The sequence below is a fragment of the Lepidochelys kempii genome, chromosome 2 (genome assembly GCF_965140285.1).
Source record: "Lepidochelys kempii isolate rLepKem1 chromosome 2, rLepKem1.hap1, whole genome shotgun sequence".
Taxonomy (NCBI): domain Eukaryota; kingdom Metazoa; phylum Chordata; order Testudines; family Cheloniidae; genus Lepidochelys; species Lepidochelys kempii.
This window is the reverse complement of record NC_136381.1, coordinates 188,200,795-188,222,466: the sequence shown is the minus strand read 5'-3', so window position 1 is coordinate 188,222,466 and position 21,672 is coordinate 188,200,795. Positions and strand designations below refer to the sequence as shown.

Here is a 21,672-nt window from a genome sequence, read left to right as displayed (position 1 = left end):
GGCCACGGCCTTTGTGTGTCAAAGGTGCAGTTAACCCTACAGATGTATCATTTTAAAATTGGCTTATAAGGTGTTTCTGCTCTGGCCAATTATTTTCCACATAAAACTGTACTTTGTGGGAAACTGATGATGCTGGTGGCACATGGATAATATTGGCTGTAATGTATGTATGAGTGAAATAAAATTTAAGTAATAAAACTCAAAGTGTTTCTCAGGGTACATTTCAAATGTTGTTGGAATAAGTAGAAGCTGGGGCAATGTAAAAGAGTTGATATTTGGTAGTCTTAATGGCCCTTTGAAAATACCTAAGGGCAAACCCAATAATGATACTAGTAGAAAGTTAGTCAATTGTCCTCTGAAGAATAATAAGAGTTGTTTTTTACATGCATCAGCATGGGGAAAAGGCCATAAATTGTTGCATACGTAGTCCCGATAGCTGGGTTAAGACTCCTAGGATACATGAAAGAAGAACACTTTGGAAAAGCACTGTACTTTAGCAAGGTTTTAATCTTTGCAGTGGACATTTTAAGGGTTTGGGAGGAAAAAAAAGCCAAACAACCACCTTGTATTTGTTGATTCTCTAGAGGAAGGTGAAATATTTACTGTGCCTCAAAGCTCATCTGGTTCTCAACGCCAACAACAGAATCTTGAGAGCCAGAGTCTCAGCTGGTGTACATTGAAGTCATGACAGTATCTTGATTTATGCCAGTTCATGATCTAGTCTTGAATAGTGTCCTTTTGAATTGTATCCACATTTCACATTCCTATGCAAAAGCAAAAAGATTGTAAGGTGTTTAATGTGCGAGAATTATATTGTATGGTTAAGTCCAAATTATGCTCTCGGTTACACCATTTACAATAGTTTCTGTTATACCAGCAGCATTTCTGGTGGGAAAAATAGGGCAGTTTTTTCCCATGGCATCCTATGGCTGTAAGTCATATTCTTTCCTTGATTGACTGATTTTTTTTTTAAATCAGGTGTCTCCATTGTTATAAATATTAAACACAATCAACTATGCCAGAAGATTTAAAATCAAAACTCCTCCACTGCATGAAAGGATCATAGCAGAATCTCAGCTGTGCAAATGATCAGAGTTGTTTTCCACCCCTCTCAGTCTCCATTCAATTTTGATGCTTTCTAACTGAATTCAAGGTCTATAACTGTGATGGGCTCTTGTGGGGCACTGATTTTAACATGCATCCTCCACTGGACATCTATGTAAGGGCCAGTCACAATCTAATCCTGAGGATTTTGCTATATCAAAGACAAACAACATGCAAAATTAAATCAAAGTAAAAATGGAGAAAAAAACAAGTTTTATTAAGCCATCAAGGTGTTTACTCCCAAATCTCCTGAATTACCACTTCACCGAGCCGTGTTGTTGCTACCCCATGTGATACCCAGCTAGTAAAATGACAAACTAATAATACTTAGCTCTTCTATAGCACTTTGTATCTCTAGATCTCAAAGCACATTTCAAAGGCAGTACCTCTCACTATTCCTATTTTACAAATGGCAAAACTGAGGCAGAGAGGTGCCATGACTTGCCCAAGGGAATAGAACAAGTCACTAGCAGAGCTGGGAACAGAATCCAGGTCTCCTAACTACCAGTCCAATCCTATGCACTGGAGCACATTTTCTCCCAAAGCAGCTGTTCTTAAATTTGTGGCATCATTACCCAAGGTTAATGGAAGACAGTCTCTGTCCAAGAGAATTCACAATTTAGGTTATATAAGAAGACTGTTTCAGGAGCCACATTAGCAGGGGATGGTTATGTTTCTCAGTATATATACTGACATAAAAGCAACAAGGAGCAAGAAATGCTATAAGGCGTCTGTCTCTTTTTGCAGACGAGGTCAAAAACTTGAATCCATAGAACAGCTGGTTTGAAGGCCCTCCAGAGCTGCAGCATACATTATGTACAATCAAAGTTTTGTAAGGCCTGCCTTAATTTTCCCTCCACAACAGACTATAAACTTGAGGTCCAGGACCACAGCGTTTTCCAAGTAGCTCTGCCAAAGGGGAGACAACAATGTTTAAAAAGAAAAACCCCATGAATTTTCCATCAGTTCTTTAACAGTGAAATAAATAAACATATTCCCTGAGTGAGAACTGTCCGATGAAATCTGAATATTCCCGTTGCTGTGACTTAGACATGCGTCCAGTGGAGCACATCTTTGGAAGCACACCAATGTATCTGAGATCACAATCTGGCCTAATGTGTGTAGCTAGTAAGGAGAAATTCTGGTTCTAATGAAGTCAATGGAAGTTTGCCATTGATTTCAAAGGGGCCAGGGTTTCACTTTGTAGTCTTCATTGTGATTTTTATAAGACAGAGCCCTGTGGGGACATAAAGTGCTGACATACAGTGTGTCTAGGTTAAACATTTTTCTAGAAGCAGATTTACACATTTAGCAAGAAACCCCTGTGAAAATATTCCTTTGCTTCTCCTCTCCTTCATTAGTTGATTCCACAGATCAAGACCAATCCGCCAGTGATCTGCATTATTATTATGGTTTGAGCCATCACTTTAAAGCTGTCTAAATAGTTGGCAGCCCTTTCACTTCCATTCATGTTTCCCACTTTCTGTATTATTTTCAGACCTTTTAATTGATGTATTCAGATGTATTTATTAAAAGATTTAACTGGATAGGTTTTGATTGTATTCTGATCTGATGGTTATGAATCAGTCATTAAATACTATCAAATTTGTAACTGATCATCAGTCCAAGGCTTTCATTCCAGTGAAAGTGCTCACAGGTTGATATTAACATTTTCTTTGTTTTTGCTTGTCTGTGGTTGGTCAGGCCTTCTTGTGGCATTCTGTGCACAGGTGATAAAAACAGCTCTGAGTTATGAAAGTGGAAAATGGAGCTGGTTGAAATGTTTCAAATTGTGAAATTTTGTGGGGTGGGAGATGGGAAGAAGGTGTATACAATTTTAACGTTTTCGTAGATTCATAGATTTTTAAGCCAGAAGGGACCATTAGGATCGCCTGCATAACACAAGCCAAAGAAACATACCACATTTCTGCATTAAGCCCGTGACTTCTGTGTGAGTTACAGTATCTAATTAGAAAGATGTACTTAATTTAAAGACTGCAAGCTTTGGAGAATCCACCACAATCATTGTTCCAATGGTTAATTACCCTCCCTGTTAACAATTTCCACCTTATTTTTACTCTGAATTTATCTAGCTTCATTTTTCAACCCTCGATCTTCTTATGCCTATACCTGCTGGATTGTGAACCTTTGCACCAGGTCAATATCCTCTGCCCTCTTTCTGGCTGCATGGCTCCTTAGTAAGGGAAGGACTTTGTTTAAACTTACGGCAAACTCAAGGGGCCAAGTATGAGTTAGTAGAGTTGCAATAGGGGTGAATCAGGCCCGGGGCTGAAATTGTGATCAGGCCCTTTCTTTCCTTTCTCCTGGGTGATATCTTTGATCTCTCTCTTAATTTTAGGTGTGATCAAAGTTTGATAATCTAAATATGCCAAAAGGGCATTCCTCCCTCATACTATTACTTCAGTATGGATTCACGTATTGGGTCTGCTAACTTTTTTGTTTTAAGATGATGGTACAGGTTACATGCAGCACTATTCAGACGCACACACCTCTAGTGGTTGTAGATTGAATTGGCAAGGAGGGCTTGAGGAACAAAATCCTTGTATCATTTTCCCAAGATGACCACAGGCACATCACAGCTGCAACATGCCCAGCCACCACTGGGCACATGAAGAGTGGGAGCCTTGTGATGATTCTCGCATAGCAGAACTATACACGATGTCTTCATGCCCTGCAAATGGGCCTTTTAAACCACTTTAAAAGAAAACTCCTTGTAGTATTGTGGTGCAACAAACATTTTGAAAAAGGAACAAGAAATAAATCAACACAAAAACACTCTTGCAACACAACTGTGGTTGACATACGATTGATCACAGAGCTGTGATTAATGTTATGGTATAGCTGTTTTTTGCATGACTTAGACCTAGCCATTCACAGTATAAAAGAGATCATATATCTCTATGTTGTTTCAGAGAGCTCTTGGCTTAATAATTAAAAGTGATTGATTGTTCCACGCAGTCAGTGCTAGTAATGGGTCAGATTAATAGGAAATTGATCGTAGTTCGAGTGTATTATTGCAAAGTGCAGCATTAGCCGCAAATGTATGTAAGCACCTTAGAAATGTATTACACTGTGAAAATGGGGGGATGGGGAACAGATCTTCAGTTACTGTAGATCCATTAGCTTGACTGAGGAACAGACAAGGGATGTCCATACACATTCATGTTGCTGAATCTCCCTGCGTGATGACTGATTGATAAGGGAATGATCAACAACTTTCAGTTTATCTGCTCTTGGGATACGCTTAAATATGTTTTATTAGTTAGTTTAATAGGTTAGTTTAAAAGGGGAAGGATGTAGCAACAGTCCCTTCTGTGCTGAATCCAGGCTCAGACGCAGACAGACCCTGTCTGGTAACTCTGTACAACACCTGCTGTGTTCCTCACTCTGTGAGCTGGAGCCTGGGGTGTGTTCGTGTGCACACACGGCACCCTAGGTCTTTCTCTTATTAACCTTCCAAAGATGTTTATAGTAGGGATGGGATAAATCCATTTCCTTCTGGTCTGACCAATACCATATCGCTGGCCTTTGTTATTCAGCAGACCCTGATGGTAAATAATGCAGGTGGTGACGAGACGGAGCCAACTCATAGGAGGGACCAGGAGAGGGGTTCTAGAATAGTGTCCGGACTCAAGGAAATGGGTGAGCAGGTTGGGAGGGCCATTGGCAGGAGGAAAGTATCTGAGGCTAGGGAGGGTTCTGAATTTCAATGTGGTTGTGTTGCCGGAGGCAGTAACTGCAGGAGGAGGAAGTAGGGGAGGCATTCCCTGCATTGCATAGAGGTGGTATGGGCACAGAGGACCAGTTTTTGTTTAAAGGTATTTAGGTCCCTAAATATGCAGGTAGGCACCTAGTGAGATTTTCAAAAGCACCTGAATGCCTAGCTGCCATTGACTTTCAAATTCTTTCTCTGGCGTAAGTTACAGCTGCCTCACAGACAGCCTGACTTAGGCCAGTTGGCCTAGAGGTCATTATGCAGCTGGGGATCACTAGAGCAGAAGGCACTCAGGCTGTGCTCCATCCAATACAACTCCTATCCAGGGCAACTGAGAGTGGATAACCCAGGGCAGTTTCCCAGCCCTTCTGTGCTATGGAAGCAGCTCATGAGGAATGCCGGTCTGGCCCAGAACATATATCAGAATGAGGTCTTTAAGCGATGGTGCCTGGGGCATGAATAAGTTCTTCATCTTAATAGCTTCAGAATCAAATTGAGAGGAATGTACTAGGATAGCCAGTGGCATGCAGGAAGAATACAAATAGTCCCAATGATACTGAGGATAATAATAAACTGTTCCCAATCTGTGCACAATTGGAATGAGACTAGGACTTAAAACACTTTTAAGAATAGTTGATTGATACCGGGCACAGCAACTGTATAAAGAATGCAGTTCTGATGGGCTGAGGGCTATGTGATTACTGGATAATAATAGAAAATCATTCAGGGGGCTTGACTAGATTTCATAAGAAATGTTCTTCATCTGTGCCTGAGCTCAAATTCTCCCAATGAATACAGGCAGCAAAGGCAAGACTGCCACATCTAATGAACTTGGCTATGGCATATATATTTCTGTATTTATTTTCTCATTACATGTGATCTGCTGGTTCATTCTTTTGACAGGCATTCTGCTCTGCCACTACTAACAAAAGAAAAGATGCAGGGTAAGAACCCAGTCCCATTCCTCTTGAAACCAATCAACTTCATGGGAGCTGGGCCTCCAGCAATGTGGCTTCAATGGAGCTATCTGGGACAGGAGGTAGGGTTGTGATGGTGGCTTACAGAGACCACATTCCCGCTAGCTAAGGGTGGAAAGATCATACCCCTGTAAAGGTCAGAGTGGGAAGCTAATAAGAACTGTGTTACCTTTCTTCAGCTCCCTGTCACACAGGGGATGCTTGGGGAAGCCGCTAGCTATAGCTGTTAGTAGAACTACATCAAAGCCACACGGCTGGAGGCTCAGAGGCAGCATGCAGGCCCTACATGGCTCTAGCAGCTCAGTCATCAGAATTTGTGAGGAACTTGAGGGATCAGTGTGGTTTGTGGTTGGGTCCTGTGGCCTGCTCTATGAAGGGCAAATCCTGTCCCCTGACAGAATGATCAGGGAAGTCTCATAGAGGTTTGGTACCCTTCAGTTCTCCCCCACCCACCAAGAATTTTCCCATGGGAGGGGGCAGTTGCGCCCAACATTCTTTCCTGGCTGAATTACTTTACTCTTAAAAGGATACTGACTTGTTTAAAATAACTAGACAATTTTGAGCTACTAAAGAAAATTAAAAAAAAGAACCCAAAGGGCTAACTCTTAGAAGAGCAACTGGAATAAGAAACAGGAACACTTCTGCATCTAAGGGTTTTTGAAATTGCAATGAGTAAAAGAAAATTGTTAGTGCTTCAAAGACAATGCTTGCAGAGATGTTTTACTGACCTCATTGTGATGGCATAATTAGCTAAGCAAAGTCACTTTGCCTGCAATGGAATCACTCACTGGAGTAGGGTTGCCAATTTTGGCTGGACGTATTCCTGGAGGTTTCATCACATGACATAATCTTTAATTAAAGATTAAACTTTAATTCCTGGTGATTCCAGGACAATTCTGGAGGCTTGGCAACCCTAAGTAAGCACTACTCCCCATCATAAATGTTTGCTGATTTGGACCCTAAATTATTAATCGTAGTTTGTCTGTTCTCATTCAGAAGTTGCTTGTGAATCGGGTGGCAGCAGATTTCTTTTCTGAAATGCTAAAATCTTATTCTGTCTGGTATTTGCTAACTGCCTGCTTGCACCATACTACTGGATTTATTATTACATTTTGTTGTTGTTATGCATTTAAGGAGCATATAGGCACCCTACACATGGGTTAGAAATACATCCCAGTTCCACAAAGGGCACAACCCTCTATTGCCTTGCACCTTGTGTAGTCACCGCTGTGCAAAGTGGGTATAACACATGTCTACAATCAGAGTATGTTATACCCACTTTGCACTCACCCTGCCCAGATATAAACCACTACATAACATGCAGGCAGTGGAGAATCAGGTGTTCTTACTTATAGCCCCTTTCTTAAATGGGTCACAACCTGATGGTAGACATTATTGTCCTCTTATGCTGGTGTAAATCCATCCTTTCATGCTGGTTGAAGTCAGTGGAGTTACATAGGTGTAATGCCAGTGTAAAGGAGAGAAGAATCCAGGGAAAGAATCGCAATAGTAACCACTGCTCCCATCAAAGCATCTTTTCTCTCTAAATGACTTTGTGGTTTCCTCCTGTATTTACCAAAATGGGGAAACTTTCAAACGCATGATCTGCATTTAAAACTTATACTGGTACACCTATGTTGGGGGTTGAGAAAAATCACACTACCTAGTGACATTGCTACACCAACAACCCCCAGTGTAGCTGCAGCTATGTCAATAGGAGGGCTGGTCTACACTTGAAATGCTACCATGGCACGGCTGTAGCACTTCAGAGGAGACACTACTTACACCTATGGGTGGGGTTCTCTTGTCGGTGTAGGCCAGGGGTTGGCAATCTTCGACACGTGGCCCATCAGGGTAATCCACTGGCGGGCTGCGAGAGAGTTTGTTTACGTTGACCATCCACAGGCACGGCCCCCCACAGCTTGCAGTGGCTGCAGTTTGCTGTTCCCAGCCAATGGGAGCTGCGGGAAGCGGCGAGCCGCAGGGACGAAGAGTGCTTCTGTTGGCATACCTAATGTCATTTGGGGAGGTGGTGTTCCTGCACCATAAGCATATATTATGTCTCTACAGGAGGGCTATGCCAATCTGTGTTTCTCAGCAGAATCACAATTTGAAAATAAGCTGCAGTTTCTCTGAGTTGTAGCTGGGGGGGAAAATTGAGAGACTAGAACAAATAATTTTTAATTTATTCTTTTGGTGCTTTTTAACATATGGCTTCATTAGTTTTCTGTTGGCACAGAAATTATGCAGGAAACTCCATTCTCAAGTTTTCTCTTTAGTTAGAGAAACTGCCCTACTCTTTTGATTCTATAGATGCTGGAGAAAATATGTGTTGGTAGAGAGGAAAGAATCATTTTGACGTGCCACACAGCTTTGCCAAACAGCTTAGCAGAATCTCTTGCTTGGAGAAAATAACCATCTGCTTAACTTTATAAAGAGGACGGTAAAAGCCTATCCAAGGTTCTAAAAGTGCTCTTGTAAATATTATAAAAACTAGTCCTAAATGCCCTTTTCATGCTTGTACAGCATCCATACAACAATCTAGCAATTATGTACTTAGTACACAGTAAATGTTAATATTATTACACATTCATAGGCCACATTGCTGGCACATCATCTCTTTTCAGAGCTTGCATTAAAGAATCAGGTGTAGTGAAAATAATGAAAGGTTTTTTACAAAAGATCTTCTTTTGGAAATATAATGCCATGCAAATTACTTTAAGACCTGTGAAGTTTTAGAACGGTTTCTTTCTTGCTGATACAAAAGAAAATGTTTTCCTCCCCCTTCCCACCCTCCAGTATTGGCCATAGGACTTTGAGTGCAAACAACTGGATTTTGTCTGATTGCCTGAGGCTTTGGCTAGAAAGTAAACAATTGCTTGATTAATAGTCTTTTAAATGGCACACATGCTCCTTATTCTCTGCTGGTTAAGAAATGTGAAATAATGTATATTAGTCACAGTGATTCACTTGTTCCCTCTGGAGTTGAATGATAACATTAATCAAGCTAATTGTTTCCCCATTTAGAGCTAAGTACCATAAGAAGGCAGACTACATATGATATTTGACACTTTATAGAGATGTCAGCCATCTGGATTTCTCTGTGTGTTGAATATTCTTGCTTTCAGCATAAATTCTCACAGCCTGCCTGTAGCGGGCTAGAGACCTGAACCCTGCACAAGTGCTCAGTGCCGCAGCACATGCAGCTGCTCAAAAGTGCCAGGTCCATAATCCCAATGACTGGTGCTCTGCCTGACATGTTTCATGTGTAAGCCTCAAAGCTAGAGGGCTTAGCATATGTCTCCACTGCAATTAAAAACTTGCGGCTGGCCTGTGCCAGTTGACTCAGCCTTGCAGTTTTGTTCTAAGAGACTGTTTAATTGTGGTGTAGATGCTCTAGGACCCTGAGTGGTGGGAGGGTCCCAGAGCTTGGGCTATAGCCTGAGCCTGAATGTCTACACTACAGTTAAACAGCCCCATAGCCCGAGCCTGAGTCAGCTGGCACGGACTGTCTGCAGGTGTCTAATTGCAGCATAGACATACCCTTAGAAGGATGGAATTCTCCGCTCCCTTTACAAGGGAATAGACAGCTGTAGAGTGGCTTCATTTACATGAATTATTGTTACTTACTCATAGTTCTATAAACTATGTTTTGTTGCTTTAGCTGGAATTTTTTTAGGTTCTTTTTGTATAAATGATGATAGATTGTTGCCATTACTGTACTCTCAAAAGGGCATAGGAATTGTGCAAGATGGTCCCTGGAGCAAGAGGGTCACCCTGACTGACAGGTAGTGGACTCTGGTTTGGGAATGGGATTCAAGTGCAACAAGATTAGGGGAAAGCCTCTGCTTTAAAAATCAGGAGCTCTATCTCAGAGAATAAGGGCTCTGTCCAAGGGTCCCATTTTACTCTGGGTTCCCCATCTGGAGACTGTGAAGTCTGTGTGGAGTGACTGGACTCAACGGGTAGCAGCAATGTAGAGCTGGCTTTACGGCAGGGCCTGACTAGACCAATGGCAGCAGTGCAGCCCTGGCTGCAGCAGGTCTGACTGGATTGGTGGCAGCACAGCACTGACTTCACAACAAGCCCCGTGTTGGTAGCGGAGCAGGTGTCACAGGATGAGACCAGGAAGCTGCATATCTGAGGGGGACCTGGTGGTGCAGACTTCACTGGACTATTCGAGTAGACAGGCAGAGGAGAGCCACCCTCTGATGCCTCCCTGACTATAACTGAGTCTAGCTGGCCTTGCGAGTGGATTTTAGGTGAGTGTGGTTTGCTTTGTTGCTAAGAGTTCTAGACTTCAACAAGCCAGATGATTAATTCTTGGAATTGTGCTGGTGGCCCGACTCCTGGTGCGCTGACTGGGTCTTGCTTGCTTTACTATATGTAGTTATCTGTATGGTTTTCGTGTTTCTTGTGTTTGGCTTTTCCTAAGGTACTTGTGGTTCAGTGTTACCAAGGACACTTGTGAGGACTTGCAAGAGGGGAAGAACCACCTGGGAAGGTGACCACTAGGTCACATTTTAATTGCATAGACTCAAAGGGTAGGAGTACAGCTCTGGGAGGTGGCTCAAACCATAGTTTCCTTTATGTTAGATTGAACCTGGCCCTTGGTGTTGCCACTGGCACCTGGCAGAAGTGGTACGTGTGCAAAATAAAGAGTGGTCACTGGTGATCAGAGGGGTGACAGAAGGAGAGCAGGAGTGGGGTGGGTTGTGGCTAGGGTAACAGAGTCTGACAGGAGAACCAATGAGGGGAGGGAGAATGGAGGATTGTGGGTACAGGAATCATGGAAGAAGTGGAGCATTTAGGAGAAAGGAAAAACCAAAAATGGGAGCAGAAGGAGATAGAATGTGAAAGTGGAGGCTATGGAGGTAGGAAACACTTTCTAACTAAAGGGGTAGTTAAGCTCTGGCATAGGCTTCCAAGGGAGGTTTTGGAATCCCCGTCAGGGGTAGTCTAGGTTTACTTGATCCTGCCTCAGCACAGGAGGATGGACTAATGACCTCTTGAGGTCCCTTCCAGCCCTTCTTTAGTTCTATGATTTTATGCTGTAGGTAGGACAGACACAAATTTGGCAGCACACAGGGGAACAATTTCTTTGTTCTGGAAACTTCTAATCAGTAATGATTGTTTCAAAACTGCAGCACTTTTAAAAAATAATTAAAGCCAGGGGTTTTTAATAATTATTTTTTTTAATTAAATTAATTAATTTAAAAAAATAATTAAAACCAAGAGTTCTAGGGGCCCTTATTTTCTGTCCTGCAGAGTGGCTGATTTACAGGAGCTTGGAGTTATTTAATATAATTCAACTTAATGATGTTGCGCCAGTGTAATTTGAGACTGAATTTGGTTTACTATTTCCCTGGTTACTGGCTAAGGTAATTGAAGGTGGGAGAAAAATCACATCTATATTCATTATTCTTCTGTGTTACAGCCTGAATTACCAATTAGAAGGGATGGCAGGAGGAACAAAACATGTCCAAGCCACTTAAGTTCAGAGAACACGAAGCAATACAGGCCAAATTCTTCCTGTCAGTGGAATAGTTGAGGGTGTAATTCAGTACAGAATTTGGTCTTACACATTTTCCACACAATGACTGATTCAAAAGAACAGCATAGAAACACATGGTGATTTCCCTCAAAATCCTCATCACAATCATGTAAAGTTCAACAACAGTATTGCTTCCAGAAAAGCAATTTAAACAGTCTTCTAGTCTGCAGCCCTTAACCAGGAAGCAGGCAAAGTTCAGTATCTATGGTACTTATATGGCCCCCAATGCTGTAGTAGCTGAGTGCCCACAGTCTTTGGTGTATTTATCCTCACAACACCTCTGTTGGTCCTATTTTACAGATGGGGAACCAAGGCACAGAGAGATTAAGGGTTTGTTTAGACAAACAATTAGTGGGCAGCAAGCTGGGGTATAAATCTGCACTAACTGTCTGAGTGGATCTTCATGCTGTGCACTAAAATTTCTCCAGTCCACACTGACAGTACACTAGCATGGTAGCATGGCCCACATGGATAGTTTGTATGAAGTAGGCTAATGGGCTGTAGATTGGCACCCTGGCTTGTCACACACTAAGTGTTAGTCCAGGGTCACAGAGGAAGCAGCGACTTGAATTGTGGTTTCCTCAGCTCCAGGCTCTGATCCTAACCGCTAGACCATGCTTCCTCTGAATAAGAGGTTAGTTTTGAGTTAAAAGGCCCAGTCATTAGAGTGGGCTCTTATCTTCTGCCCATGATTTTACCTTTTTACAATCATATGAAACAGAAATGTAGGTGCAGTTTTCATCATCCTTTTCAACATCAGCCAGTATTTTAATGCACGCTTCGCGCAACAGACAGCTACAGCCTGCTAATCTGTTCTGTTAAATGGGGCTCTCTCCGTTTCCTGACAGATGGCCAGCTTATGCCCTCAGAGATACAAGAATGTAGGCTCCCTACCCCAAGAAGACATCATCTCTTCTAAACACAAGAGCATCCCTCATCTCTACAGCACTTTCGCCCTCTTACCAAGAGCCTTGTAGGGCTCTTTTGTAGGGTTGGTATCTGCATGATGGGCAGTGGTGGGCAAAGTGACTGGACATTCTGTTTTTTCCAGGACTGTCCCATTTTTCAACTATCCTGGAAATCTGGAGCCTTAAAACTGGACACATAAAGCTATTTGTTTTTTGCTCAGCAGCCTCCCTTATTCCTCCTCCCTAGCAGGGGTGCTACTGCAGGGGAATCCATTCTCCCCTTGGGGCCTGATACCACCCATAGGACTAGAACGGGTAAAAGTTTTCCAAATTTTGATTTTTATGAAGGGAGCTCTGCTGCATGGTGGCAGCTGCCTCCCAACTCCTCTCAGGGAGGGAGGTCTCATTGGATATAGAGAAATAAGGTGTAATTTAAGGCTCTCAGGGTCAGCCTTAATTCACACCAGAAATCCCAGTGAGGATGATGTATTGGAGCTTTCCCCTTTCCCCACCCATCAAACCTTATTCCCCACAGAGCACCTACTTGGGAGGTCAGGAGGAAAGGGGAGCACACCACATAACTGCTCTATCTCCTTCTGAGCTGTCCCAGCCCTGGGTTCACTTGATCCGTACTCCTCACCCAAGCAGAGGGGTAATGTATGGCCCTTAGTTTGTATTTGTTTTACTGGAAATGCCTATGTTGCTTGGTTAACTGAGTCCCTGAGGGCTACAGTTTGAATTTTTATCAGTCAGACCCCACTTTCTTGGGCTAGACTCTTAAGCCATTTATCCATTCCCACTTTTTTCTGCATTATTAAAATATCAGTAAAGAAGTATTTTTAAAATGTGCAACCAAACAATAAATAGTATCCAGAGAGTGATCAGCTTCCTAGGTGAGGAGGCATAAGGGGATCATTTATATAACCAAGTTATTGGAATAAATTATGCTCAATAAACTGGTTTCACATCCACCTGCTGCAGACAATAATGAAGGAATAACCTACAGTATGCATTTGGTTAAAAAATAAAAAATAAAAAATTGCCCACTCTTGATCAAACCACTCTTGTTTCAAGTGCTCTGCCTTTATAATTATAGAAGAGATGTAGGGCTGGAGAGCCCTGCTTTTCACAGCATAGCAGAATACTATCAGATCTCAGCAGCACAGAGACTGCTGATAACCCTTTTAAAGCATAAATCATTCCAAACTTTTTAGGTCAGCCCCTGAGAACAGAGGGGAGAATCACTACCTAAGTACTGAACAGAGTGTTCGAGCACAGTGTGTATACTGGTAACATTCTGACATTCTGGTTATAATACACGCATTTAAGATTATTACACTGTGAAAGAGTTCTGGGTTCACAAGGGTTTTCAGAGAAACAGGAGGTTGCTGCTTCTCAATCTTTTCAGGGCCAGCATTACAGCTGCAGTTTCGACTCTAATGACAAGCGGCTAGATCATCTGCTGTTGTAAATCAATATGACTTCAATGGAACTACACCCATTTAAAACAGCTGAGGAACTGGCTGGCTTCTTTTTCTGAACAGATCTGCTTATAGAGTCCAGCTGGTTACCTGATTCTGTTCTAACGTTGCTTTTACACAGTGTAACTCTATTGATGTCAGTGTGGTTACTCCTGACTTACACTGGTGTAAGTGAAAGCCAAATCATCACCTAAAGTCTAGTGAATGAAACTCTGATCATAAAAATTGGCTGGGCACCATCCTTAATATTTCAAAATTTCTGACCAGAACAACTGATTTGTGAGCTGTGTGACACTTTGACAGATTGTCTCACTGTACGGCATTGTGTCATTTATTGCCTCCAAGATTAGGTGAAAAGAGGCAGATCCAGATTCTGCTGGGTGCAGCAGAGAGGGGGCTGTCAAGGAGCCCATTATCACTAAGTGATTCTAACCATGATCCTAAACTGAAGAACTCAACATGATTTATGCCATTAACACCACTGGGAGCAGGATCAAGCCCTCTCTCTCCAGCCTGACCTTGGGCACAGCTTAGAACAGCCTGGGACCTGCTCTGAACAGCGCCAGCTGGTGATACTTGGAGCACATCTTTTTGTAGCCACCCTCCCGGCTGCCCGGACACATTCCTTGTGTGTTGGGAGGAAGGCAGAGGACCCATGTTCGCTGCGTCTACACCTGCTCAGGCCTCTCCCATCTGATGAGAGGTTCTGGCTCCCTTTGTGTCGTACAAGTGATGATTAGGGAGCACAATAGGATAGGGACTCTGGCCTCTCTCTCTCTCTTTTTTTTTAATTAAAATGATACTTCTCTGCAAATGGACATCTAGAAAACATAAAAACGGTGGGTTTACTTTACCAAAAAGGTACAACAGATGGACACATTTATATCTTACTGTTTTCCTTCATGTGCACACAAGTTGAGTAAAAAGATGCTGTTTCTCCATAGAATACAGTATTTAATAATTAGCATCTGCTCAGTGGGATAAACTTTCTCACATAACTGTTTGCAGGCTCTGGACCTCATTGTGTGATGTTAAAATACTATGCTTAAGCTCATTTACGGACAAGACAAAGCAAACAGCCAAAATCCCATCAAGATGAACCGCAAACAGAGGTGAATTAAGGTTTCCTGGGGTCCTGGGCCAGAGCAAGTCGCTCTACCCTTTCCGCTTGCGATCCCACGCCCATTCTGCCCCCCTCAACCTGAAGCCCCGCCCACAACCCCACCACTTTCTGCCACCCAGGGTCCTCCAATTGCATCCCCCCACTGCAGCCCCACACCCGTTTGCTCCTTTATCTCCCTCCCTCCCCATCCCACTCTGGCCCCAAGACCAGAGAAGCTCTGTTGCCGCACCATGGCCCCGGGGTAGCTTGAACTGCTGGTCTCTATATTGTACTTGGTCTATGATTAAGTGATGGACTTGTGTCTCCAGAACTGTCCTGATACTTTTCACATGTGTTAAATTCACTAAAAACTTCCCTTTGGAGAAATGCAGAGAAACGCATACAAAGTTGTAAATTAAAACATTGGAGGTGTTTAGTCTAATATTTACCCTAATATCTTTATGTTTCTAATTATAAGATTGTTTTTTTGAGTAATGAAGCCTCTGAACCAGCAATTCCAGACAGAGTTTGGAATACACGTGTGTAGTATGTAACGGTATGTTTTATTTTAGCTCTAAATTTTGGCACTAACATTAGTGTTTATTCTATAATACATAGTGAGCTAGATCCCTAGTTAATGTGTATCAACATAGCTCCATTGACATCGGTGGAGTTATGCTGATTTACACTAGTTGAGGATCTGGCCCTGAATTTCTATGAAGTTCTTAAATCTTGATTTCTTTTTGGAATTCTAAAGCAAGGGTGTTCAGTAGCATTTTAAGTTGCAGGTGCTCCTACGTTAATTCTTATTTGTGCTCTGCTGTTTGTTAAACAACATTTACTCAGAATTTTCTCTTGGTCAGTAGAAATTGAAATTGACAGGCACAATTTTCTGCAGGGAGAGTGGAAATGTAATGAGAAACTTGGTGCCATGGACGCTCTTCCATGCAGGTATGTGAGAGTGACTTTGCTCTCGTACAATGTGTGTTGAGTTTCTAGGGAAAAAACAGGAGGATTCCACATGAATGCTACTTGATACCATGTTGAATTGTTTCCCTCCGTTAAGTACCTCCCCAAAAATCAGTGTACTGACTTCTTAGGAATATTCACACTGAATATCAAGCAACCCAGAGCTATTGATCACAGCCAGTGCTATGTTCTTTATTATATTCAATTATTATTTTAAGGCATTGATATGTTGGTTTACATGTATGGTATTGGTAATGTTAGGAGTATTGCAATGCTTTCTATATGTAAGCACAGGCATAAGTAGCTTATCTGTAGACAGTGGTTGGTTTCCATAGGTATACCTTTGGTCTAGGTAGTTTGATTTGTGCAGTTTAGGGATGTGTTTAATCTAATATATATTTTAGATATTCCAGATGCCAAATGCCATCTCTCTTCCAACACACACAAATCTGGATAATGACCCCTTTGGACAATGTCCACTCCCACTGACTTCAGTGGGCTTTGGATTAGCTCCCTAGTGAAGTTAACCCATGCTCGCATCATGACCTGTAAGGAATGAACTCTGCTACCACCGTTCTTCAACATACACTGGAACTTGGAAAACAGCTCCGCAAGCCTGAAAAGACTTTTACTTGTTAGTGAGCAGCTCGTTGCTGCAGAGATTTTAGTGCGGATTCCTCCAAAGCAGGATTTTCAGTCTATGAAGGTATACTGGAAATTTCCTTGTCTTCTAACACTGTTCACATTTTAAATGTATTACTGAAGGGCTAACTTTTGCCCCCAGTTATACCTACACAACTTCATTAAGTCAATGGAGCTGCACCTGAGGGCAGAATTTTGTTCTGAGTCCCTGATCTCACAATGAGCTTTGTGTAGGCAGAGCCCTAGTGAGCAGGACTGGGACCTAGGGTTTGTATTTTAAGCTCTTTGTCAAGGTGGCGATACTCCATTAGCTCCACTGAGAAATCCCTAAATGCCAGCTCCAGAGAAAGTATGAGAGGTCGCAGCCCACTCCTAGGCAGATTGGCCTAAAATGCCGTAAGCAGAGAGAAAGGATGAGGAACTTCAGCCCACTCCCACTCAGACTGATTCAGACATGCTAAGTCCCAAAGAAAAATCATTCACCTATGTAGTCAGCTACTTAGATACAGAGTCTGAAGAGAAAGTGAAAAGAAATCCGTGTTTAGGAACTTTTGGAATTGTAGAGCATTACCAAAAAGGCGCATTTAACTCTGCAGAATGGCACCCTTTATTTCTGATGGGGCATTTTAAGCCACTTTTATTTCCATAAGCAGAGTTGCATCTTGGGACAGGTTGTTGGTGTCGTGTGTGCATAAGTGCGTGCATGCTTTTGCATGTCTCTCTTTGAAAATCTGGGCTTTGCTTTAGGTCTAGGTTAATGTTGCCGCGGGATGTTTGTAAACACTAAACAATGTGTGTCCTTGCATCATCCTCATCGATATCCTAACATTTGCTTTGTCCTCCAGCATGAGATAATTGTTGACATAAGGCTGCCATAAACTGTTGCTGACGACCTGTGGGATTAATGGGCTGTGAAGAGATGGCAAAGTATTAGATTTGTTCCTCATTCTGGATTATAGTTTGATCAATTGTACTGTGTCATGAAGGTCCATATCAATATGAAAGTTCAGGATTACATGAAGTATATACGGTATTTTACAATATCATCACTAGTACTTTTTTTAATGGGCTTTGTTTTCTCTGTACTCTTTGAATGATCTCTGCATTCACTGCTAGATTGCAAAGGGCTGTTTTGACACTATTTATTGCTCTAAGCTAAATGCTTCAGCATTAGAAATTGCCAGTGATCTTTCTTTCAAGAAGGGAATGGTGGAAAGGGAGAGAGGACATTTTATGTAGTAATTGTCTTTTAACCAATTTAGACTCTCCATTGGAATATTAAAAGAAGTTACAGCATGCTTTGCCTCTTGGGGACCTTTTCATGGCTCCATATTTTTCATCACTGAGGACAGAACTCAGGGCATCAAGGTCTAGATACATAAGTCTTAACCACTTGTATCTAAAGGACAATCTCCATTAGCCACCACAGCACTAGGGCTTTATCCCCCATGGATCAGTCACTAGATGGTGACATGATAGCACACACTTCAACAAGTTGGACAGTCCATCAAGCAGCAGGCAGTGGTGCATCTATTATATACATACTACCTATTTGTGATACGTACCATCATTTGCTTTGAAAACATTAGGAAAACAGTGATGCTCCTAATTCCATCTCCTTGCTTTGCTCCTCTTTGTTTCCTCAGGACACAAATGATGTGTAGGCAAATTTAAATATGCTGAATGTACTGTGTGTGGCTGGAATCACTGGGTGGAAAGTCTATGGTGTGTGTTATACAGGATAATCACATGTTAGAAGCCCATGTTAGATGACTATACTCATCTCCGAATTTCCTGTAGAAGAAGGTCCAATAGGTATATTTACATGCAACAATCTTTGAAGATAAATATCTTGGCTTCTTTTCTTTTCTTCTCCCCTCCTCCCCCCAGTTTGAAAACCAACGCCTGCATTTTCAAACATGACATGTGATCTTGGGTGCCTTAAATTCTAGTTGCTCAACTTGAGTTATCTTTAAAAGGCCTGATTTTTTCTGATGAGTGGGTGCTGTTCAAAATGCATGTATCCCCCCCCCCCCCCACCACCACCACCGAGATGGAAAGTTCACTGTGCCAATTGCCGTGCATAAAGCTCCTGTCCAGCTCCTGGGTTATCATTCATTTTACACCAGAAGAGAAATTTCTCTCTTCCACAAAAGTGTACTTCTCTGACATTTTATAACCTGCTTCCCACTGCCAGAAGTTGGGGGAATGACTTAGTGGCACTGACTTGCAAATATTGATTATAGCCCATTGACTTCAATGGAATCATCACGATTTGAGAGCAGCATCAGGCTCTCTGTTTTGAACTGTGTGCATCTGAGATTTATTTGTGCTGCTGTTTCAGTACTGCCCTTCCAAGTACAGGTGCTAATTAGGGGCTAGACTGAGGCCTTCTTGCATAATCATGCAAGAGGGTCAGGAAGAGAAACTTTACTTCCTTGCATTGGCCACCCAGATTGTGAGCAGCGGCACAGGGAAAAGAGCAGTCTCTGTGTGGGGTTGCTGCATTTCCTTATCCTACTCAAGTGGGTGAGGAGTAGGTAGCCTTGGCTTTGCTCCCACAGTTCACCAACTGGCATCGTTGCACTGGTGTGCAGGGAGAAGTATGCTGCACCTGGTTTTGACCTGCCACAAAGTAATTCCCCTTGCAGAGCAAGAGGGAAACCAGAAGGCAGATTGTGACTTGAAACTCCAGTCTGCCCTTGGGACAGCATAACATAGTGCTCAGGACTCGTGACTGAGCCCCAAGGATAGGCCCCTGCTCCAAAATTCAGATTTAAATCTGAACCTCCTCACACTCGCAGTGTATGTGTATTAATATCCAGGGTTTTATTTTGACCCATTACAGAATTGCAGCAATCAACAGTGAAGTTACAATCTGGGGTTTTGCTTTGGGCCCATCTTTCACAGTAACATTGTTGTATTTCACATGAAAAGCTGGAACCTTGGCACTGACTCCAAATTATGCATTTCAAAGCATTCCCCTGTTCTAAATAAACAGCAGCCGCAAACTCAGCCAGGAGGAAAGGTAGAGGTCGAGGCGTGACATTCACATTTCCACCCTCCATGAATAAAGAGACAAAAAAGATCCACTGAACCAGTGAAAGAGCTAAGGGCTCAGGGACAGGGAAGTGAAAATTCACCAGACACTTGTTAGGCTTTGCATGAAGGGTTTTAAATAGATGGTTGAGGAGAGTATGTTATCTCTGCCAAAGTAATGAAAATCAGATTGCAAAACAAATTAATAACAAAGGGCAGTATCTGGGCAAAAGTGGCTGTACACACTTCTGATTTATTCCAGAGAGGAATATGACTAAGAGACTATAGAATAGAACCAGATTATATTATAATTTTTAAGTGCTACCTCTCGTGTCGATGGGCATGAAGAGTTCCCATTTCCCTGTGCTCTGTTTAGTAGTACACATGATTAGATGATACTAGACAGGGTAAACCATATTTTGTGTGAACCCTGAGCTTTTTGGTTGGCCTGCTTGATTAACCATACAACAGGAACCACTCACAGACAGATTTTTAGGCAATTTTAAAAAAAATTTATGGGGGCTCAGAAGCAAATGGAAAAAACATCAGCTGAGTAATAAAACCTATAAAAGATTAGAATATAAAACACATTTAAAACTGTCAACCCCAGCTGTCTGTACACAACCATCTGTCTAGCTGGAAAGGAAGCCAAAAATGTACATGGGTACATAGGTTATATCTACACAGGGATAAAAGACTAGCGGCATGGCCATGGTTGGCCTGGGTCAGCTGACTTGGGCTCAGGTTGCGGGGCTAAATATCAGTGTTTAGGTGTTTGGGCTCCGGTTGGAATTTGAAATCAGGGACCCTCCACCCTTGCAGGGTCCCACAGCTTGAGCTCCAGCCCAAGCCCAAAGATCCATACCGCAATTTTTCAGCCCCAGAGAAGAAGCCCTGCGAGCCCGTCAGTTGACTCAGGCCAGCCGTGGGTTTGTATCCCTATCTAGAGATATCTTAAAGGCCCAGGGCTAAATTCTCTGCTAGTATAACTCCCTTGACTTCAATGGAGTTACACCAGCAAGAGAATTTGGCCTCCAGGTTCACTCAGGGTGTACATTGGCTTCTGCAGAAGCTGGTGGAAGTCAGTGGAAAGTCCACCAGGGAGAAGGTTGAAGTACTATGAAGTGTAGTAACCTCTCCTTCCACTGCTGGGGTTTCAGGAAGCCAGCACAGCACTCACTAAATAGTAAGCCACAGTATGGCTAGGGCAGCCGGGGAATGCATTGATATAACACATTCACTCGGCAGGTCCCGCCAGCTGGGCTCCTATGGAACCTTACCCCATACATTACAACAGCTGTGTCTGGTTGGGAACTCTGGATGGAAAGGTGGCAGCCCTGCCACAGGGTACGTTCCTCAGTGGGAGAATGGTGCAATTTTCATCTCCCTATCATCTCACATAAATATAGTCCTCGGAGGGCGGGGGGGGGGCATTTGTGAGAGAGAATATGTCTGTAAGAACCCTTTTTTAATCCTTGTTAAACATGAATGTCAATGCACTGCCAGTATAGGGTCCAGTAACATCGTAGCTGGCCATTAAAGGAAACTGGGCTCAGCTCTCCTGTACCAGTCCAGGTGAACCCATTTGGGCCAATTAAGAGGGCGGGGAAGCACCTAGGGGCTAAAAGGGGCCTGATAAGAAAGCTTGGGGAGTCGGAGCAGATTGAGTCAGTCAGGAGTCAGACAGTAGAATGCCAGGAGAGGAAACCTGTCAGAGAGAGAAGCTGGTTCCTGGGAGCAGGCTGAAAGCAGGAGAGCAGCAGGTGGGTTTGCTGGCTGGTATTGCCAAGGCTGGAGAGAGCTGAAGGCAGGAGGAGGAGCAGCAGAGGGAGTTGCTTGCTGGCTCTAAGCCGGAGAGCTCTAGATCCAGAGGTACTGTGAGAGGGCCGGGGCAGTGAGGGATGCTCCAAGCAAGGAGGTTGTGGGAGCTCCTGCTGGGAGTAGTGGGGTTACCCCCAAGAAGGAAGGGCTGGAGTGACTGTCCTGACAGACAGTTCAAGTATAGCAGAAGACACCGCAATGTCTTATGTCAATAGCCAAGGAGATGTATGATTTTTAGGGACTATGTGCACTGGGGTGAGATGGATTATGCTATGGGACTTCTGCTTTATGTTTTGTTAATAAAGTATGTTGATGGACTGAGGACATGCTTGCTTGGAG

At 42.9% G+C, this 21,672-nt stretch overlaps 1 protein-coding gene across 1 annotated transcript in view; it reads right to left on the bottom strand.

The window, feature by feature from the left end:
- Positions 1–576: 576 nt before the first annotated feature.
- Positions 577–21,672, bottom strand: part of EIF1B (eukaryotic translation initiation factor 1B) — a 115,621-nt gene continuing 94,525 nt past the window's right edge. Inside the window, exon 4 of the mRNA XM_073333113.2 lies at positions 577–764. Coding sequence (XP_073189214.1) covers positions 711–764 — 54 coding nt within the window. The 3' untranslated portion in view covers positions 577–710. The remainder of the gene's footprint in view (positions 765–21,672) is intronic.